At 39.1% G+C, this 21,999-nt stretch overlaps 1 protein-coding gene and 1 long non-coding RNA gene across 2 annotated transcripts in view; both read right to left on the bottom strand.

Moving 5' to 3' along the window:
* Positions 1–916: 916 nt before the first annotated feature.
* LOC309568578 lies at positions 917–2,055 on the bottom strand. The gene is made up of 2 exons (XR_014226029.1): positions 1,977–2,055; positions 917–1,693 (listed from the first exon to the last, which is right to left on the bottom strand). It is a non-coding gene; the product is annotated as an uncharacterized lncRNA (long non-coding RNA).
* Positions 2,056–2,423: 368 nt separating this feature from the next.
* Positions 2,424–21,999, bottom strand: part of LOC309568869 (uncharacterized protein) — a 30,690-nt gene continuing 11,114 nt past the window's right edge. The window contains exons 2-6 of the mRNA XM_082274653.1: positions 16,322–16,511; positions 12,013–12,121; positions 8,146–8,187; positions 4,858–4,899; positions 2,424–3,238 (exon numbers count right to left, since the gene is read on the bottom strand). Coding sequence (XP_082130779.1) covers positions 3,098–3,238; positions 4,858–4,899; positions 8,146–8,187; positions 12,013–12,121; positions 16,322–16,511 — 524 coding nt within the window. The 3' untranslated portion in view covers positions 2,424–3,097. The remainder of the gene's footprint in view (positions 3,239–4,857; positions 4,900–8,145; positions 8,188–12,012; positions 12,122–16,321; positions 16,512–21,999) is intronic.

Here is a 21,999-nt window from a genome sequence, read left to right as displayed (position 1 = left end):
TATATTATAATTTATGATTTTGTGTTTCAAACTTTATCATACCCGAGATGTCATAAAGAAGAACGCACAGTAAAAAAAAAAAATCATATGTAAATAGTTGGTTTGGGCTGCTCATTCTTAAGAATTACATGCAAAATAATGGTACCGCTGTCAGCACCTAAAATCCGAAAGAATCATATACCGCCAGGGAGGTTAAGAAGATTCATCCACTCTATTTGTCCTGTTTACTATTATGATTGAAAGTGAAAGTAAAAGAAAACCCCAAATTTTGGGTTGTCCCCAGAAAAGTAATAGAGGGGAAATCTTTCAATGAAGACACTAGTTCTGGTGACCTGGGGGTCCCCAAGCAATCCCCTTATTTGCAGGGATATCCTCCTGCTTCCTTCTTGGCTACGATACCCCCCCAAGGGTTAACTGCTTCTAAAGGGATGAGGACACTGCAACTTTCCTCTTTAGAACACTGAGCATGCAAGAGGAGGTTATATTGAATCAAACCCTTCCATTCAGGAATCTGTCTGGAAAGTACATTATGAAACAAACATATATTTTTTCATAGCAGAAAGGGTTAGGAATCAGCAACTAAAATTGTTAAAATTCCTGCAATATACATAATTCACCCAAAGGGAATTTTTTTTTTTTTTTTTCAACAAAAGTGAAGTTATAGTTAAACATTTCTGCAAGATTTTATTTTTATCTGTGACCCCATTGTAAAGATTTTCTCTCACTCCCTATTTCTGCGACACCTGAACAAAGACAGAAAGTGGGTAAAATGTCCTCAATGGGGACTCAGACAGTAACAAAAACCTGACATTAACCCTCCCCCCACTGCATCAAAAAACGAAATTTGATTTAAATAAAACCAATAGTATGCAAAGCTTCAGTTTTAAAAGACTCAATTTATACACAAAAACACAAATATTTTCATGAGATTTTTATTCATTTTTTTCATATTCTGAATCTTAATTATTACAACAACACTTTTAGTAATGGAGATATTAACCACTGGCAATAATTGATGTGTTAGCATAAAGGAAAGCTAACAAAATACAAACTGGTTTACATTTTAGTGATCATATCTAGAAAACACATTTCCAGTTTTCACACTAAAATTCAAAATGTGAATTTATAAAATATTGAATTGGTATGTTGACTGTAAATAAATTAGTTATATGTAAAGCCAAATCAACTGTAAATTGGCAAAAAATGCAACAATACAATTTTCTATTACAGACTGTTCTTTTATAGATTAATGTTGAAATAAGTTGGATAGATCTCAGAATTTAATTATTATTTTATCATGTTTCTGTCCAGTATAAAAGATAAAAGATTGCATATAGACAACACAAGTTTTTTTTTTTTCAAAGCCCATTTCTATTTATTATTCTAAAGACCTATTTAGAGAATCAGCTTGTTTCATTTTCTGCTTATCTAGCTCCTATAGGTAAAAAAAAATCATCAAATCATCTTCATAACCCAACGTCAAGAGCCTCTTCTTCCAGTGATGCAAGGAGGAGGAGTCTGTAGGGCACAGTACATCACATAGGCACCTCCTGCAGAGCTAGTGGGGAAGTTAAAGAGATGGGTCACCCAGGGCACAGAAAGCTACCCAGGGTTACTGGTCTCCTCAATGGGATATGCTTTCACATGAACTTTTAGTAGCCAGCATTTATAGCTCAATTAGTGAAGGAAAGACCTGGCGTCATCTTAAAGCAAAACCCTATAGCAGTAATGGTGAACCTTGGCACCCCAGATGTTTTGGAACTACATTTCCCATGATGCTCAACTACACTGCAGAGTGCATGAGCATCATGGGAAATGTAGTTTCAAAACATCTGGGGTGCCAAGGTTCGCCTTCACTGCCCTATAGCAAAGCTGGAGCACATTTCTTAAAAATTTGCCTAGAGATTAGCTTTAATAAAAATACCAAACACAGTGTCTTCAACATTTCATTCTCTAAAGAGAACATGTTACAAGACCATTCATTTCATTAGTAATGTCCCCATAAGATAATTTATGCATTTAATGTATTTCAGGCATATTATATACCTATAAAAGCCTCCCTTGTTGGAACATTAAATTGACCTGAGAACATCTAATGCTGGTCTTTTATTTGATTTCACCAGCCTCAGCAGATGTAAAACTATCACTCAACTGACACTCTATAAAACATAGTATTTCCCTTCATTTCTCTCTGACAGCTGCATACAAGGATATGTAGGGAGGAGAGTGAATGGGCAGAGGAGCTGGGCCAGCACTTAGAGTAATTAGAAACTCCCAGAAGAGGAGAGGACTATGATGTGCAAGGTGTGTGTGTTTGGGGGAAATTAGTCTTCCTGAAGTAGTCAGATTTTCAAGCAAGTCAAAGGCACATTGTATATAAGCTAAAAATAATGTGATTTTCAATAGTTGACTTTTCTGTGCTTTACTTGCAATTTTTTTTTAATTTAGTGGAAGAATCTGTTTAAAAATGTACAAAATACAGAATAATCATAGTATATTTATTATAGATGGCAGTGTAGGTGCTCATTCTGCTACTAAGACTTTTTGCAATCCATTACCATTACTAATGTAGTCAGAGATAGCAGTATTGACTCTTCTGCATATGTTAGAGTAGTAAATTACTAAAGAAGCAATTTCCCCCTCGGCTATGTTTGCTCTGAAAGTCCAAGCAGGTTCAAGGTGAGTTTCTGTTGTGTTTTCCATCAAATGGAGTGGTCTAACCACTCTCTCTCATTCATTTCTTGATAGATAAAAACAAGTACAGGAGGGCCATAAGGCTTTCTATAGAAGTGCATTACACAGTAAAATGCATAGCAACTAAACACACGTTAGTTTAATTTCTGTAGTGCAAATCAAAGTGATAAAGATAAAACCATATTTGACTTCCCCCTCTGTTATATTGCAATAAGCTCCAAAATGTGATTCTTTCTTGCTATGATCAATGTTTTGAGTTCAATAAAAATTTAGATAATTTATATTGGTTGAGCTGCTGGTTGCACTGTAGGACATTACATAAAATATTGAGTTGTGACAAACATATGTACAGCTTTGAATATGTCCATACAGGGTAAGTGGTGAACGGAAGTCTTCAGGACATTTACTTGCTTGTGATGATAAGCAAGCCAAGGATCTGAAATAAAGCCACAGTTAGGAGACTGGTCTGTACTGCAGAACTGGCACTTGTGGTTTTTGCAGGCGTTGAAGCTGAAACTAAAAAATAAATGTAATGAATATTTGGCTTTATTTGCAGTTCTACATATATGTCATGCACATTAGATTAGTGATTTTTCACTGCCTTGAATTGTATCTGCTGTAAACCCAAGAACAAGAATGTAAAATATTGCTTACAATAGATGTTGTGCCTACAGTGGTTTTCAGTTTTTCAAGCAAAATTCATTTTTTGCAACTACAGAAAATACCTGTTAGTCCTGCCAGAAATGTGGTGTCTTTGTAACTTTCTTTGCACCCATCTGAATTCTCAATCAATGTTAACTACAAAAGCTGTCTTCCTTATGTAATATAGATGGAGGGGTCGTTTAGACAAACTTTCTGTCCTAGAGAGAAAATGCTCCTCAAACATACAGTGCGGCGTGGGCAAGTTGTCACCCTAAGATCCTGAAGTGTGTTACTGGCAGGATCACCAGGTGAAAAGAAGGGAAAAAAGCCTGAATAAAGATTCTAATGTTGCCACCACACCTAAGGATTGATAAGCTACAATATATTAAGTATATTTGTGTAATTTGATATGAGATTATAATATAATATAATATAATATTTTGGATACATTTTTTCCCATTAGCTGTTCTTCCTATGTCAGGAAATTAAAAAAATACAGCAGCTCAAAACCATGATGTAAACCAGGCATGTCCAACCTGCGGCCCTGGGGCCGCATGCGGCCCAGAACCCGCAGGCAATGCGGCCCACTGCCCCTTGACATTTTTCTTTTTCTGCTGGGGAGGAAGGAAGTCGAGTCGGGGGCACCGCCACAGAGGCTGCCTCGGAGGGGATCATCCACTAGTTGTGTTAAATTAGTGCTGGGGGGGCTTTAGCACAGGAAGGACGAAGCAGCGTTTTATTACTTATATACCTTAACTATAGTAAATATTTTATATGCGGCCCAGGAAAATTTCTCTACACTCAATGCAGCCCAGAGAAGCCAAAAGGTTGGACACCCATGGTGTAAACCAATGCTTTGTCCATGCAGTGCAAAGAAGCGGGTTTTAATGCCACTTTCCCTGCAGAACATACTCACCTTTATTTAGATCCCCCTCTTTTCCTTTCACCCAATTGGAGTGTAAATAGGAAGTCCTGTGTAAGTTGTAAGCCATCCGTAAGGAGCTTATTTTTCTTTCCATCAACTTGTGACAGCGCTGGGCCAATCAGCAAGCCCAACTGGAGCAAGTCACATACATTAAAAGCCATAGGTATTTCCTTTGCTCCTAGTGGTTGAACTGAGCGGCGGGGGGGGGGGGGGGTGAACTATATGCTACTGGGGGTAATGATATGGCACTGGCAAAGCATAGGTCTAGTCTAATTATTAAAAATATAAAAGTTGCTATTTAGGCCCCTTTCACACTTATACGACCTGAAAGTCATGCGACTTTGCCGCGATTGTGCCGTGCAACTTTGACGTGACTTGAAGCAATGCCTGTGTAATCTTGAGGTCTATGGACTTCAAGTCGCATCAAAGTCGAACCAAAGTAGTGCAGAGACTACTTTGAAGCTGCTGTGACTTGAAGTGAATGGTACTCATTGGAAATCATAGGGTAGGACTTGTCATGCAACTTTGCAGTCCCAAGTCGCAGGACAAGTCGCACAAGTGTGAAAAGGGCCTTTGCTTTTCTTTTATAAACATACCTGTGGTTGAAGTGTTGGCTGTGCTGTTGTTGGTGCTTGGTGCTGAAATTACAAAATAAAAGAAAAATGTTCATGTTTTTCATGTAGCTTAAAGTAAATATTAGTATGCTCACTGCATATCCTGATACAAAGTTTTCATAATGTAAACCTCTGTAATCTTCTAAGAACCACATATGTCCACTAACAACATCCATACTTTAAAAAAAAATGGCACTTCTACAGATGTACAAAAACCAGTACTGCCTGTTCAAGTCAAGCCTGTTTTGAGGCTAATACATACAGAACAGACAGCTGCCAGAGAGGTAAACCGCAGTGGATTCCTCTCCGCCTGTCCATTCTGGCTGCAGTAGGGGGTGGTGTGGTTCATGATTCAGCACATCACATAGCTCCCTATTTTTTGTTTTCACTGAACTTTATTTGAAGTGTACAAAAGTACACTTCATTCGTGCCACTGTACAACAGAGCGATGCACTGTGCTGCTGTACAGTAACATGCGGTCATGTACAGTGCACTGTGATAAATTGCAGCACATCTGCCCTGGGCTGCATTGCAGTGTGAATGGGGAAACACAGGGGTTGAGAGTGCAAAATCTGGTGGAGCGATGCATAGAGACCAATCAGCTTCCGTGCCTAATTTAAAGAGGAAGTAAACGCTCCTCTACAACTTGTACCTAAAGGTAAGCGTATATTAAGGCTTACCTATAGGCACTGTAAATATTTCCTAAACATTTACCATTTAGGAGATATTTACTTTGCATGCAGCCAGTGACATCACTGGCGCATGCGCTCTGAAGGAACGGCCGCTCGTGCCTTCAGAGCCCCGTGGCATTACCGTCGGCTCCCGCGCGCACGCGCGGGAGTGACGTCATTGCGGCTCCAGCCAATCAGATGGACGGATGCCGCAAACCAGGAAGAAGGGCGACAGAACATGTCGTCCATGGACAGGTAAGCGGTCGGCACTGTGGGGCTTCGTTCTTAGGTAAGTATTTCATAATGAGCTAGTATGCGATGCATACTAGCTCATTATGTGTTTTTCTTTCAGGTGTTCGTTTTTTTTTTAAAAAAATCGGAGGTTTACAACCTCTTTAACAAGCTGAAGTTAGAAGCTGATTGACTACCATGCAGAGCTACACCAGATTTTGCACACTCCTGTTTTAGTAACGCAACCCCATAGAAAACAATTGATTTTGGTGTGTCCTTGCCATGACCGGCATTTAACACTGCAGTAAAATGCAGGTCACTGCACATAGTGTGAATTCAGCCTTAATGGATCAGTTGTATAAACTGGCATTGACCTTATTTATTACTGTTTTAGTCAGTGTATGACCATGTACAAGGTTGTACAAGAATATAGGATGTATTTACAATGTTTCTGGTGTGCTGGAGTACAAGTGTTGACAGTAAAACTCCAGACAGCTGAGGGATGACTATATCAGTCTGCTACTGCTTTTTCATAGTCCAATCTATAAGTTGAGAAGTGGTCTCAGCTAGCGTAAAGCCGGCCATGGACAATCTGAATCTTACACGTAAATGTACTGTCGATGCAGCACCTATTCCCTGCGCTCTGAGTGGTGCAATCCTCTAGTCCAACCTGACTGTAGGCTTGTAGATGAGAACAGATGACACGGCAACTTGATAATACTTCAGCCTTGCAGCCCCTAGCTGGACCAGGGTGGTCCGGAAAACACTATAAACGACAACAAAACAAGGGCGCACCGGCCTAGTGCATTATCTCTTAGACAAGTTTATTAAAATAATAGATTAAAAATACTCACAAACGAGTTTCTTGATAAAAAGCACATCAAATAGAATAAAATCCTCAGCAACAAGATAGGGATTGACGATCAGGGGACGATTCAATCCCGATCTTGTTGCTGAGGATTTTATTCTATTTGATGTGCTTTTTATCAAGAAACTCGTTTGTGAGTATTTTTAATCTATTATTATAATAAACCTGTCTAAGAGATAATGCACTAGGCCGGTGCGCCCTTGTTTTGTTGTCGTTTACAATCTGAATCTTGACTGGTTCAGCAAGAAACAGTCGAGATTTGAACCATGTATGGGTGGGCTGATTGTAACCAAGTTGATCAATTGATCAACTTGGGTACAAGCAGCATGTCAGATTTTTCATGTTATTATTGCCATCCGCTATAGCCACTAGCAATAATCACTGTGTTTTCCTGGGAAGGACAGCTCCTCACACGACATTACTAGGAGAACACAATAGCTCCACAGGGAGGTTTCCCATGGTTACAGGAAAGAAAACCGTGCCTTCTATAGCTAGCTTTAGGCTGGGCATTCAAGGATCACAAAAATTGAATAGATGTCTCCATCCACACAAGCGAGGTGGATGAAGGAATCCTGAGGAAGTCACGTGTCTGTGACGCAATGCGTAGGAGGAGCTAGTGACGTACAGCTTGTGGCTCACTCGCTGTGTTCCCAACAGCTGAGTGTTTGGCATGGTGCCAGGGTTTAGATGTGGAGAGGGCTGCTTATGCGAGAGGATCTATCTTCAGTTGCTTACTTTGATGTAGTGAGGATTGTTTTTATTTCAATAAAGTGTCTTATGCTTATTACATTGCAGCTGTTGCCTCTGCCTTCATTACATGTTGGAGTAATCAATATGAAAATAAATAGTATCCTGCCATATCCGACCTAACTCAAATGTTCAGCACGGTGCGTTACAATATATATTTTTGTAAACACCAATTTTATCAAAAATGTTTTGTTTGAATTCATATATTTTTTCAATATATTACCTATATCACCTTTTTGTTAGACAAGGGACTGTGTGCCCCCCTATTGGGTCGGATTCCCGCATTGGCAGGGACAGACGTGTGCCTTTTGGTTTCTTGCGGGTGGCCTCACTTCTGGTAGAAGAGCATGCATGGGTTTTCACCACAATTTTATTACAGTCTGTAACTTGAACTGATTACTCTTATTATTCTGTATTACAGCATTAAATGTGATAATTGCTCTATAATACTGTGCTATAAGCTCCTGAAGAAGCGGTGGGCTCCCTGCGAAACATGTCAAGCGTCCAACACTCAGATGATATTTGCTAAAATGGACAATGGTTACTTCCCAAAAGTCATTCCATCTGTGATTTTATGAAGCCAAATGTTTAGGACACAGTGCTTTCTGTCTATTTTTTAGACATGTGTATGTTTTAATATGTTTATGGAATAAAGTTTAATTTTAATCTAATGATCATGTCAAGCCTTTGTATGGTATCATGAAAGTCCACATTAACCTCAATTCACTTCTCCTTCCATTAAATTTAACTTACCAATTGTTGTATTATTTGCAGTCGCTGTCGGACTGATGGTTTCTATAAGGAAGAGAAAAGAATGTTTAGATCATAATTTAAAAAAATTCTAAATAAATATATGTAGCACCCTCTAATGTACAGTCTAGTGTGAAGAAAATGTATTTCTAACTCACAGTAGTCTGTTAAGTGGTTAGGGTTATTGTAGGTCAGGCTAGAGGGGTCTATGGGTCAGGCCTCTGGTACTTCCCTGAGGTTCTAGAAGCTATTGGAAGTTTCTAGAAGCTAGTGGACAGAGGGGATGAGGCTATGATCTGCATATTTATGGGAATCTGATCAATCCCCAGGCAAGAGGCCAGGCAGAGTGGTTGTGTCAGCCCATAAATATGGTGGAGCCTGGCCAGGGCAGGCTGTTATCGTGTGGAAGATGGAGTGCTGAGGCTGTGTCGTGGAGCTTGGGAGGGGGCCCTTGGGCTAAGAGGGCTCTGCCTCCTTAATGGGAGCTGAGGAAGGAGTGAAGCTGAAGAAAGGTATGTCCACTAGCCTTCAGTCTCTTTTAGGAGACACTTTGGATAGCATAGGTAGACCTGGACAGCAGGAGCCCTGAACAGCAGTCTTGTCCACAGACTACACCCAAGGGGCCTAAAAGAGAGAAGGCTGACAGATGCAATATCCAGCAAGCTTCCCAGGGACATTGCCAACAGCTAAACCCAATTCCTTGTCCTGGGACACTTTACAGTTCAGCCATATGGGCTGATATTTTCAAGAGAGGGAACACAGAGCCCCTACAAGGAGAATTCTTACTTTCATTTCTAGAGAGACTGTTATTGTTCCAGTGGGAATACAGTCCAGGAGTTGCTATTTTTGTAGTGTACATAGTGAAGGAAGTTGTCCTTGTGTTGTTCTATCAAGTCAAGTTGGACATCCCATAATCCCTATTTCCCATCCAAACTGCCCCCCATAAAACAACAAAAACAAGCCCATGGACTGATTTCAGTCTTCGTGTGAGAGTTGGAAAATGCATGTTGCCTGGCTGTGTAGAAGAAGAGGGACCCAAAATCTAGTGGCTGAGGGGGTAGCGCTACGTATATATTATGTATGAATGTATACATAAGAATGACTAACAGAGACCCTGGAGATCTGGGATTTGGGGTTTACATCCCACTTAGAACTCTGTTTTATACATTCTGGAACCTCTAAGTTGACTCTAGGAATACACTTCTCCCTGAAGTCAATTTAATATCAGGTGAGACATATAGCCATCACTTTGCCGCCTGAAGAGAAAATAGGTCAAGGCAATAGTTGGCTGTTATCTGTGTCTAAACAGGGTTAATGCTATTGCTAGGGCTATTGCTAACTCACAATATACACTGATTAGCCATAATTGTATGACAACTGACATTTAAAATCAATAACATTATTATCTTGTTACAATGACATCTGGAAGTGGGTGGGCTATATTAGGCAGCAAGTGAACATATTGTCCCTGAAGTTGATGTGTTGAAAGCAGAAAAAATGGGCAAGTATAAGGATTTGAGCTACTTTGGGCCAACTTGTAATGGTCAGACAACTAGGGCAGAGAAACTCCAAAATTGCAGCTCTTGTGGGATGTTCTCGGTCTGCAGTGGCCAGGACCTAACAAGAGTGGTCCAGTAAAGGAAAACTAGTGAAATAGCGACAGGTTCACAGATGCATGTGAGGAGCCAAGGCTGGCCTGTTTAGTCCAAGCCAATAGAAGAGTAACTCTGCTCTATAATTTAGTGTTCCTAGCCTAAATTAATTGCTGCTGAGCTGTGGGTGGCACAGAGTTGTGTCTTCTTCTGAGGCTCCACATATACATGTACCTGTGTCCACACGGGAAGTCAGGGTCAGTGTCAAAGTTTAGGGTTGCGGTCAGAGTTCAGTGTGGGTTTTAAGTTTTATGTTAGGCACTTATATGAATTGCCGTGAACGTCAGGAGTGGGAGTATTTTTTGTATTTGGTTGTGGGTCATGGTAATGGCAAACAATATACTGCTATTTTTTTTTTTTTTTTTTACTATTTAAGTCAGTTTTAATATTATTATAAAAAGCAGGAGATACCCATCAACATTTGCCACCAAATGAAGGCCCAATTTGTCCTGAACAAAACAAGTTATAATTCACCTGGATACGCTAAGGCTGGCCATAGACGGTTTGAATCGTGTATGGGCAGGCTGAATGTACCAAGCTGATCGATTGATCAACTTAAGTCCAGCCTCTTGGACTTTACTTGCGATTATCACTAGCAGATGCTATAGCCGCTAGCAATATCCACTGTCTTTTCCCGGTGGGGAAAGTCCCCCCTACTAGGAGAATACAATTTCTCAACAGGAGGGATTCCCCGGACATCACTGTCTGTGTTGATGGGGGAATCCTGTGAATTTCTTTCCTGCAATGCATGGTTGCAGGAAAGAAATTTTGCACCTTCTATGGCTTGCCTAAGTATGCAATTATTTTTACAGCTCTATTAAATTATTATTATTTTTTTTTTTTTATATAAATGGCATTTTTGACCTACCGCAAAATGCATTTCTCTGATGTTCACTGGTTGACACAGCTCCTTATCTTCTTGACCATTGGGTTATACTGCCCCCTACAGGAGTAGGACACTAGGCAGAAAAAGAATCTGGCTACACCCATGGGCAGTCCCAGGGGGTAAATTCCCTTTCTCTGCTATAGGAACTCAGTTTTGTTACAAGCAGTGTCAGAAGAATTATGTATGGTGGAAAGGAAATAGAGAGTGTCAGGCACATGATCACTTTGAGTGCGGGATCCTACATGATCCCAAACCCAAAACATTGGCTTATGCTTTCTCATTTTTGCAAATAAAGAGAAATATATATATATATATATACTGTATATATATGTACTTTGTATGTATGTATGTATCTATATATATATATATATATATATATATATATATATATATATATATATATATATATATATAGATAGATACTGTATATATATGTATTTTGTATGTATGTATCTATATATATATATATATATATATATACACTGCACAGTATATAGGCGTATACCTACAAATTATTAAATAGTTAGTAATAAAAGTAATAAATGTCATATAGTATGTTGATGTTGCAGTCCCTCAAATTTCCTATTGTAAATCTGCACATTTTTGGAATGCAGTACTTAGTAGTAGAAATGTGCAAGAAAAAGAAAAAGGGTCGGGTAAGTGCACCTTGAAAGAATATAAATAAATAAATATATGTGTTTGCGTGTATATATATATGTGTATATATATATATATATATATATATATATATATATATATATATATATATACACATATGTATATATATATATATATATATATGCTTAGTACAGCTTTTTCTTTTACTGAGCTAAAATACAACCCATTAATTGTAATGTGCCTATGCACACAAGCATAAACAAGCGCCATGCATTCTTCAGTAAAAAGAACAAATAGAAAAATCTGCTTTTTTTGGTCAGTAATTTACACATTATGCGCACAAATACACGGAAATGCACACAAAACGTGCGGAAATGCCTATTTACATGTTGTGCAGAACAAAAAACGCGAGAATAAGTTTTGGTGCATTTGCGTCAAATATATGTGAAAATGCGCGTAAATACGTGCAAATACATACAAAAAACAGTCTGAAAAAATAGATGCTCAAATAGGAGCATTATGTGCAAGAAGCTGTACACTACATTTTACATCTGCAAATAATGTAGCCCTTCTCCTCACATATTCCTAATGTGAAATTAAATGGTCACAGACCACAGATTCTCAGACCCACCTGCCTGAGGATTACCTTTCTGGAGCACAAAATGATTAACTACATTTCCTTTTTTTTTTTTAAGATATCCAAAATACATGTACTGTTGGTAGGGCCTGTGGACAGGTAGGAACGCTTCTGTAAAACATTAACTTACCTTGACTTAATGTTCTGGAAACAATGAAAGTACCATTGGCACTGCGTATGTGAGCACTAAAAATAAGAAATAAAAAAGAAAAAAGTTGAGTTTTATTTATATGTAGGCATGTTATTAGCACACAGAAACACCAGATATGTTAAATCTGATTTAAACTGTTTATTTGGTTGCAGGTTGATGGCTGTACTAGTGCCCAGTAGCAATAATTTTAGTTATTTGAACTCAGGCATAACCATAAAGACCAATTCACACATAACCACAGGTAGCATGTGGTGTATATGGATTTTAAACACATCTACGGAAAAGCATAAATGGACTCTAATGCTGGCCATACACCTGCGAAAAATCGTTCGAAAATCTGTCATTTGGTCCAATTGTCCGTTTTTCCTCCAGTGAATGAGCACAAATAGAAAATCGTTTTCAACTTTACAGAGCCGAAAAATCGAAAGAACAGTTTTGAAAATCTGCCGGCCGATCGATAAACGAACGATAAATTGAAAGATTAATGTGTTTCTCGGCCGACCTGTTTGCACTAGGCATATGTGACCAAACTGAATTCATTTATGTCTATTGAACGATTTTTCATTTTTTCAAAAACGAGTTTGCCCGATATTTCGGCTAGTGTATGGCCAGCATAAGGGGTACATTTACTAAAGGCAAATCGACTGTGCACTTCGCAAAGTGCAATTGCACTCTACATGAGAAGTTGCTCCAGAGCTTAGTAAATGTGAAGAAGCTCTGCTGACTTCCATCATCCAATAATGTGCAAGCAAAAAATGTTTTATTTTTTTTAAATTTTCCTTGCACGTGATTGGGTATTCTTTGCAAAGTGAAGATTTACCTAATTTACTAAGCTCTGGAGCAATTGCATTTGCAGAGTGCAATTATACTCACCTAGGTTGATGCTGCATCTGTCCCCCCTCTGCTTTTAACCTCCCTGGCGGTATGATTATGTCAGGAATTATGTACCAAAGCGGTACAATTTTTTTCATGGAAATTTGGCGTTATGTATTATAGGCCTACAATTCTTAGTAATTACTGACTTAAACCTGACCAAAACAAGACTTTAGTAGACATCCCAGATGTGATAAATTTGAAACACAAACGCATGAATTATAATCGAATCAATAATTTAATTTTATTATATAATATATAATATATATAATAAAATGATATTATTGATTAGATTATAATTCATGCGTTATATATATATATATATATATATATATATATATGTGTGTATGTATATATACATATATATATATATGTGTGTGTATATATATATATATATATATATATATATATATATATATATATATATATATATGTGTGTGTGTGTATATAGGTATATATATATATATATATATATATATATATATGTGTGTGTGTGTGTGCATATATATATATATATATATATATATATATATATATATATATAAAATGTGTTTGTGTTTTGTGCAACGTTTGAATTTCCCTCCCAGGTCCGCTCCCATGCAGCATTGCTGCTGCAGGGAACGGAACTAGGAAGTCATCACACCGACGGACGAGCGGCGGGACTCTCGGCTGGCGGTCACAGCAATGAGAGATCATCGCTGGATCGCCAGGAGAAGGTAAGAGACACCGCTGCGCTCTCTGCACATCCACCCCGGGTCACGCTCGGGGATACCGCCAGGGAGGTTAAGACTGGGAACTGAGCGATCCAAGACCGCTAATCAATCAGTTCTCAGCCTTCAGTGAGCAGAGAATAGGTGACTGTCAGGCTCTCTGCTCTGCCCCTCCATCTTTCCCTGGCTCTCTGGGCTGTGGAGGGGGTGGAAGAGGCTGGCTCAATCTACTAGCAGCTCACTGAGAAGCTGAGCCAGCTGCCGGTCCAGTCATCTGGGGAATCCAAACTGTAAGTTCAGGATCTTTCCTGAGCCTTGATCGGCTGAGTGATGTTAGCTGGCAGTGGGGTAAAGTTAGCTGGCAGTAGGCTAAAAGGGGTCACAGGAGTGCAGAACGAACTGCACTCCTGTGACCTACAGGAGAAGTATAGCCAAAATAGCTTTGGCTATACTTCTCCTTTACAGAATGGAGTGAAGCTCTGCTGACTTCTATCATCTAATCATGTGCAGGCACGTGATTGGGTGTTCTTTGCAAAGTGAAAGTTCACTACCTTCACTAAGCGCTGGGAAAATAACCTCCCAAAGTGCAGCTTCCCATGCAAAGTGAACAGCCTATTTGCCTTTAGTAAATCAACCCCTATATGGCCAGAGTAGACCCTTTAAAATGATAAGGTTCAGGTATTTGCAGTGAAGGGTACTGTTTTTGCTACAGCATACAAAGACATTTTAAACAGTTGTGTGCTGGCAACATTGTGGCAACAGTTTGAGAGGTTGGTTGTCCATTTTCTGTTCCAGCATGACTGCACTCCTGTGTACAGTGTACAAAGCAAGTTCAATTAGGACATGATTTCATGATTTTGGTGTGGAGAAATTTGAGTGAATTGCACAGAGCCCTGACATCACCTCTACTTAACACCTTTGACATGAATTGGAATGCCAGTTGTGAGCCAGGTCCTTCTATTGCACAGAAGAACTTGATTTCGGAGGTCTTTTAGCTGAAGGTGCACATTTTCCTACAGACACTCCAAAATCTTGTGATAAGCCTTCCCCAAAGATCTGAGGCTGTTATAGCCAAATAGGGCTCAAATCCATATTAACGCCCATTATTTTAAAATGCTCATGTATGTGTGATTGTCAGGTGCCCCAAAACTCTTGGCCATACTGTAATTAGATAGCATTGGACATAGTTTTTTCTCAAATTTTTTTTTTTTTAACATTTCCCATTCAAACTTTCATACATAAAAAATGGTGAAAAGACAGCATATCCAAAATGTGAAAGTGCTATCTTTCTATTGAACAAAGTTGAGTCTTGTTCACACATTGCTAGTAGTAAGGAGAATGTTATTAAAATGTTCATGGGAAAAATGACCCCATTGGATGATTTCCCTTTTATTCTTGTTCTGGAGGCATCTCAAAATTTTGGATTTACCCTCACATTCATTCCTGGTGACATTGGTGATCAGAATAAGGACCCTAACAAGAACACAGACAGCAATAAAAACCTAACAATAAATCAAATCCTTACCACAAATCCTTATCCTTACAAATTAAAAAAAAAAAAAAAAACTTTGGATATATTTTAAGTTTAAAGCAGGTTTTAAACCCAAAAACAAAAATGTATTAAATTGTATTTCACAAATTCTTGGATGTGTTAGCTGCATTTGTCTTCTTTTTTTAGGATTTTTTCCCTTATTTTCACCTGGTGATCAAGCCAGTATGTTATTTTTCAGTTTAATTCAACAGATCCGGTGGTCCGTGGTGGACCGTCAGTGATTCGTGGTGGACGAAGTAGCAGTTAGAGGGTTGAGACAAACCAATTAACACTGACAAAATTGCTTACAATGGTCAGCTTTTATTTATTTAGTATGTAAAAACTTTATCCCAAAAGAAAAAAAAAAACATTTTGCTGAAACAGCTTATAAAATGTTAAAAAAAAAAAGAAATGTTAGCTGAAATTAAGCTTCAATTTGTTAGTCAATTCCATTTAATTTTGATAGTCTAAAGGCCTGTACACACAAAAAGAAAATCAGAAGTACAATTTCATCCGACGAACGATCTGCAAATTTTTGGATCGTTAGTAAAGTGCTTTCGACAGCCAATTACGAATTTTCGTACGAAAAAAAACTGGATGTGCAGGTTATAAAATTTTTATTGTACGTGAACACAACTTCCAATTTTGATAGTACAGTTTTTGTTCAACAAAAATCATAAGAGCAAGACTATGCATGCTTGGAAACAAAAGAATGCATACAAAACAATTGAACACATCACATCACTTCTGAAGTTGAATTCTGTCGTACGTGAATTTTGTAATGAAAGTAAGCACATCACTTTCAAGACTAGCATGCAACAAAAAATGGACAAAAAGTTATTGAATAATCTAATCGTGTGTACGAGGCTTAACACTACCCTCCCCTCAGACTAACAATGTTTCCATCCAGAGTGGAGACATTCTAATATAGGAAGTTTTTGACTGGGCTGGATCACCAAGGTAAATCAAGTAAAAAAATCAAAAAGAAAACTATTGCAGCCTCTACATCTATAGATTGGTAAGCTGCAATATATTCAAATTTTGTTTTTGGATTTTATATCGGTTTCATTTATTGAGCTTTTGGAGTTAATAGAGTTTTTCATCAAAGTGTGACTACTCACGTTATGTTAACAGATGTTATATTTTCCGGTGATATCCATTGTGCTTGCAATCGATTTCCATTCTGAAATGGATTTTGAAACAAAGGGCTTCCATTGCAGCTAATATTGCCATTAGACCAATTTCCAACAGAACTGGATGAGGATAATGCTTGTAAGATCACTGTGACGTTACCGCTGCCTTCCAAATGAACTAGAAAAAAAAATATGTATATTTATATATTATATTATTTTATATTATATATAAATCGTAAACAAACCTGTTGTGGTTTAGGCTAAGTAATCACCATTCTTAACATACAATCCGGGATGGAGGTGCATGCTCCTCAGCCGTTCATTGTTAGTTTCAACCCTGTGGCTATCACATAGCCATTGGATTGGATTTACCTTTGATTTTGCAATATACATTGATGGCCAGTCATAGATGGGGGCAGGTTGGAGCAGGCTTGGGCTATCTCCATGCCCACCTGTCCCTCATCTATCCATTAACTAGCATGTGCTCCCACTGTGGAGACACTTATAAATTAGTATTGTTAGGACTGAAAGTGATACAGGGTGCCGTGAAGGGGCCTTGCAGCTTACACATGTGTTTGCAAATGTGTGTTAACTAAACCCCTGCTTTTAACCTACATTGTTAGACAGGTTGATTTGGTTTGTTAGCAGACTGGTCGGTTAGTATGGTTTACTTAGGGCCGGTTGTTCTCACGCACCTCATTCAAAGTCCCAATCTTTTTTCCTTATTTCTATCACAGGGATGGAGATGCAGAGCCTTTACAGGGCTTGTGTCTCATTCAATGTCCTAAAATTGCCCATTCTTAAAAGGCTAAGTAATCACGGGCTAAATATCAGTCGCTATTGGTCAGCTCAACGGGAACTGACCGACACTGGGTCAGTGTGTAAAGCCGTCCTTCTGACAGAAGCTGGCCTACCGACCAACTTTTGTTGAAGAGACATGCTGGAAAACCAGCATCTGGTTAGTGCAGACAGCCAATGACCAACTTTTGTAGAAGGGACATGCTGGAAAACCAACATCTGGTTAGTGTGGACAGCCAATGATCAGTGTGTTCTGGTGGATGTATAGTCCCCCTGTTAGAACACAAAGGCACAGCGAGGCTGCAAGGGAGATCACTGCAATAACAATGCATCTCTGTTAGTGCCTCTCAGTTTTTTCTGTTCAGCCTGCTAAGTTGAACGAAAAAAAGCTTTTACGTGTGTACCCAGTCTTAGGTGTATCTATTACCAAAAACTTTTTTGCCTTACTTTTGGATAAAGTAAAGACGGTTAAAGCCCCTGTCAGGTTCTTTTCTTTGTGTCCCACTGGTGAGATTGGCCAACAACATTTCTTCTGTTGACCGTTGTCACCGAGACAGTCTGTCACCAGAACATGATTAGAGAGAAAATCTTTCGACAAGGACAACTGTTCTAGTGACAATCATCCAACAGAGATTTTCTTATATGGCTCCAGGACAGTAGGGTAGGGTAATGTCCTCAGTGGGACACAGATAAGATTAAAAATCTTACAATAAAAAAACAAAAAGACAAAAAAAAAAAGGTTTTACATATGTTTGAAATATGAATTCTAGATATCAAAGTCAGAAAATAAATGCTGCATTGTAATCATTAATACAGCATTAATTCAAGCACTGCTGAAATTGAATTTGACCTGATGTTGGCCTTTTGTAGTCCTTGTACAGCAAGGCATGAATGGAAACATCAGCACATGAAGTTAAAGTGATTGTAAAGTCTCTATTTTTTTTTTCTTTAATTACAAACATGTCATACTTACCTGCTCTTTGCAGTTGGTTTTGCACAGAGAAGCCCAGATCCTCCTCTTCTTGGGTCCCTGTTTGGTGCTCCTGGCCCCTCCCTCCTGATGAGTGCTCCCACAGCAAACAGCTTGCTATGGGGACACCCCAGCCAAGCTACAGCTCCCTGTGTCCATTCAGACACGGAGCCGCTACCCAGCCCTGCCTCCTCTTTCCCCTGATTGGCCTACTGACTTTAATTGACAGCAGCGGGAGCCAATCATGCTGCACAGCCAATGAAGAGGGGAGTTCCAGGTAGCTGTGAAACTCCTGCAACTTCGCTTGATAAAGATGGGCTCAGGTAAGTATTAGGGAGGCTGAGGGGGGCTGCTGCACACAGAAGGTTTTTTTTTTTTTTATCCTAATGCATAGAATGCATTAAGATAAAAAAAAAAAAAACTTCTGCCTTTAATCATGTAATGACAAGAATCATGCTGATAGGAAGAGAAAGCAGAGTGACAACGAGATGAGCTCATCACTTTGCTGCCTCTCTTTTCACTGTTCAGTCACAGGCTGGGGCAGGACCAGGATGACCTGGATAGATAATCCTGGCCATCAAACTCAGGATATCTTGCAGCAGGAAAAAGTACTGCAGGGGATATCTCTAGATTGAGGATGAATAATAAAGCATCAGCTGGTTTGTTATTTTATCTTTTGTAGGCCATCAATTATTATCTTGTTATTTTTGGCTAGGGTTCTACTTTAAGTGCTCAACAGAAAGACACATGCTTTCCCAGAATTCATATTAAACAAATGATTACAGGATATAGTTAAGACCGTGTAAATAGTATGTGGCAAATTCCGAGAAGTATTACAAGGAAAGCCACCATCAGAAATTAAATCATGAGAGAATTGTGGGTAGATCCACCCCTGACCTCCTTCTGCAAATATTAGTTGGCTGGCTTCTATGTGGATTCCCTGGCCTTACTATTTATTAAATCACCAGCCTGCGAAAAAATATACAGAGGTTGATTTACTACTACTAGAAGTCAATCAGCTTCTAACTTCAGCTTGCTCAGTTAACCACTTCTGAACCCGAAGGTTTTACCCCCTTAATGACCAGGCAGTTTTTTGCGATAAGCCACTGCATTACTTTAACTGATAATTGTGCAGCCGTGCAACGCTGTACTCAAATAAAAGGTTTCTTTTGGTGGTATTTCATCACCTCTGCAGTTTTTATTTATTTGCGCTATAAACAAAAAAAGATCAACTATTAAAAAAAAAAAAAAAAAAAAAACAATATTTTTTTACTTTCTGCTATAAAACACAGTCAATAAAGAAAATGTAAAAAATCTATTTTTTTTTTCATCAATTTAGGCGAATATGTATTCTGTTCCATATTTTTGGTAAAAAAAAATCCCAATAAGCAATTGGTTTGCGCAAAAGTTATAATGTCTACAAGCGATGCAATATTTTTATGGAATTTTTATTTATTTATTTATTTATTTTTTACTAGTAATGGTGGTGATCAGCAATTTTTAGTGGGACTGCAACATTGCGGCGGACAAATTGGACATCGAACTGACACTTTTGACACTTTTTGGGGACCAGTGACAGTAATACAGTGATCAGTGCTAAAAAAAATGCACTGTCACTGTACTAACGACACTAACAGGAAAGGGGTTAACATCAGGGGTGATCAAAGGGTTAAATGTGTCCCTAAGGGGTGCTTAATATCTGTGGGGGGGAGGAGGTGTGCACTGATTGGGGGAAGACAAAGATCCGGGTTCCTCCATCTTGTCCCCTTGCAGAAACAGCAGTTTGCTTTGTTTACATAGGCAGACTACCGTTCTGCCTCTCCGGGGATGATTGCGGGTGGCTGGCAGACATGGGGTCCTCCGGACCCGCTGATTCACATCCCCGCTAGCCAATCTGATTGCGATCTGGCATGATCACGCCCTCTAGTGGCTACTGAACGAAACGATGTATAGGTACGTCGTTTTGCACAATAGAGCCACACAGCCACAGTAAATACACAGAGGCCAGTCAGCAAGTGGTTAAGCTTCGACAATAAAACCTGTAAGCTGATTGGCTTCTATGCAGAGCTGCACCAGATTTTGCGCTCCCCAGCTTTCATAAATCAACCCCACAGTCTTGACCTGTGTATGTGTTCTGGGTCAGTGATTTAGAGAATTGAAGTGGGTCACTATGGTAGCCAGTAAGCTAGCATTTTAAGAAGCCTCCATTTTTTTTCTGTGTAGGTTGACCTTTTTGAGAAGTGCACTACATGACAGGAATAAACCATTCCAACATGAAAAGGCCCTGGTTTTACAGTTTTTCCACTTGCCTCGCAAGCCTATTCTGACATTTCTCTCCTAAATGTAAAAATTTAATTTTTTTTGCTAGAAAACTAATTAGAACCCCCAAACATTATATATTTTTTAGGAAGAAACCATAGAAAATAATGTGATGGTTTTGCATAGTTTTATGTCAAGTGATATTTGCACAGTGGTTTTTCAAACACAATTTTTTGGGAAAAAATACCATTTAATGTGTTTTAATGCACAAAAACACAATTTAATATCAAATTGTTTGGTAAAATATAAAAGACGATGTTATGTAGAGTAAATAGATCCCTAACATGTCATGCCTTAAAATTGCGTAACTGGAACGGTGCCAAACTACGGTGCCTAAGTCTCCAGAGGTGCCGATTTAAAAGCCTTTACAGGTTACCAGCTTAGAGTTACACAGGAGGTCTGGTGCTAAAACTTTTGCTCTCGCTATATCGTTCATTGAGATATCTCACATGTGTTGTGCAAACAGCGTTAACATATGACTGTGTGACCTACGTATGTATGCGTTTGTCTTTGCGCGTGAGCACGGGGGGACAGGCAGGCGTTATATATTTTTTTTATATTATATTTTATTTTTGTATTTTTAGATTGTTTCTTTACTTTTTTTTTTTTTATATAACTTTTTTTTGCTGTCACAAGGATTGTAAACATCCCTTGTGAAAGCAATAGGCAGTGACAGGTACTCTTTATGGGGAGATCTGGGCTCTATTACACCGCAAACATCTCCTCTGGCCCCCAAAGCAGCAGATCAGACAGATTGGTTTGATTGGATGCTTTATTGGCCTGCACCCAACCAATAAACACAAAATTGAAACCAGAAATGACAAAATACTCGTCACTTCCGGTTTCTTAGACCATGGAGGTGATCAGGGACCTTATGGTCCTCCATGACCTCTATCAACTGCAATCCTGGATTCCCTAGTTTGGAAGGGAGAGCCTGGGGAAGGCAGCAGAAGCAGGAGGGTGACCCCCCTCCCACCGCCTGTAAAAGCGATCTAGCTGAAAATCGCCTGCTGAAAATAAAGATACCAGGATGATGCCTGTAGCTGCAGGCATCGTCCCGGTATAACCACTGCAACTAAAAGACGTACAAGGATGTGCAGCAGATGCTCCAGAGCTTCACTTTACAAGGAATACCCAATCACATGAAAGAGAAATGAAATAAAAACAACATTTTTGCTTGCACATGATTGGATGATAGAAGTCAGCAGGACTCTCCCTCATTTAAGCTCTGGACTGGAGCAACAGCACTTGCAAAATGCACAGTCTATTTGCTTTTAGTAAATCAACCCCCAAGTGCCATCCAGGGGTGGCACAGTAGGTTGGACTGGATTACATGTGAATCAAGCTCCCAGAACAGCTTTGTGGGGGATAGTGGTTTGGGGGATGTCCTACTGGGTCCTTTTACCTCTGGCCCCATAGCAGTCACAAAGAAAATTTCTACTTATTTTAGCATGTGAGGTGAAGCTGTGCTGACTTCAATAAACCATCCAATCTTGTTCCAAAATCATTCAATCATCCAATCTTGTTCTCATCCAAAAACCCTCTTTTACTTTTCCTTTGCATGTGACTGGCTATTGCT

The sequence above is a fragment of the Pelophylax lessonae genome (assembly GCF_965119305.1).
Source record: "Pelophylax lessonae genome assembly, chromosome: 12".
In the NCBI taxonomy this organism is placed as follows: Eukaryota; Metazoa; Chordata; class Amphibia; order Anura; family Ranidae; genus Pelophylax; species Pelophylax lessonae.
This window is presented reverse-complemented; position numbering and strand designations above follow the sequence as displayed.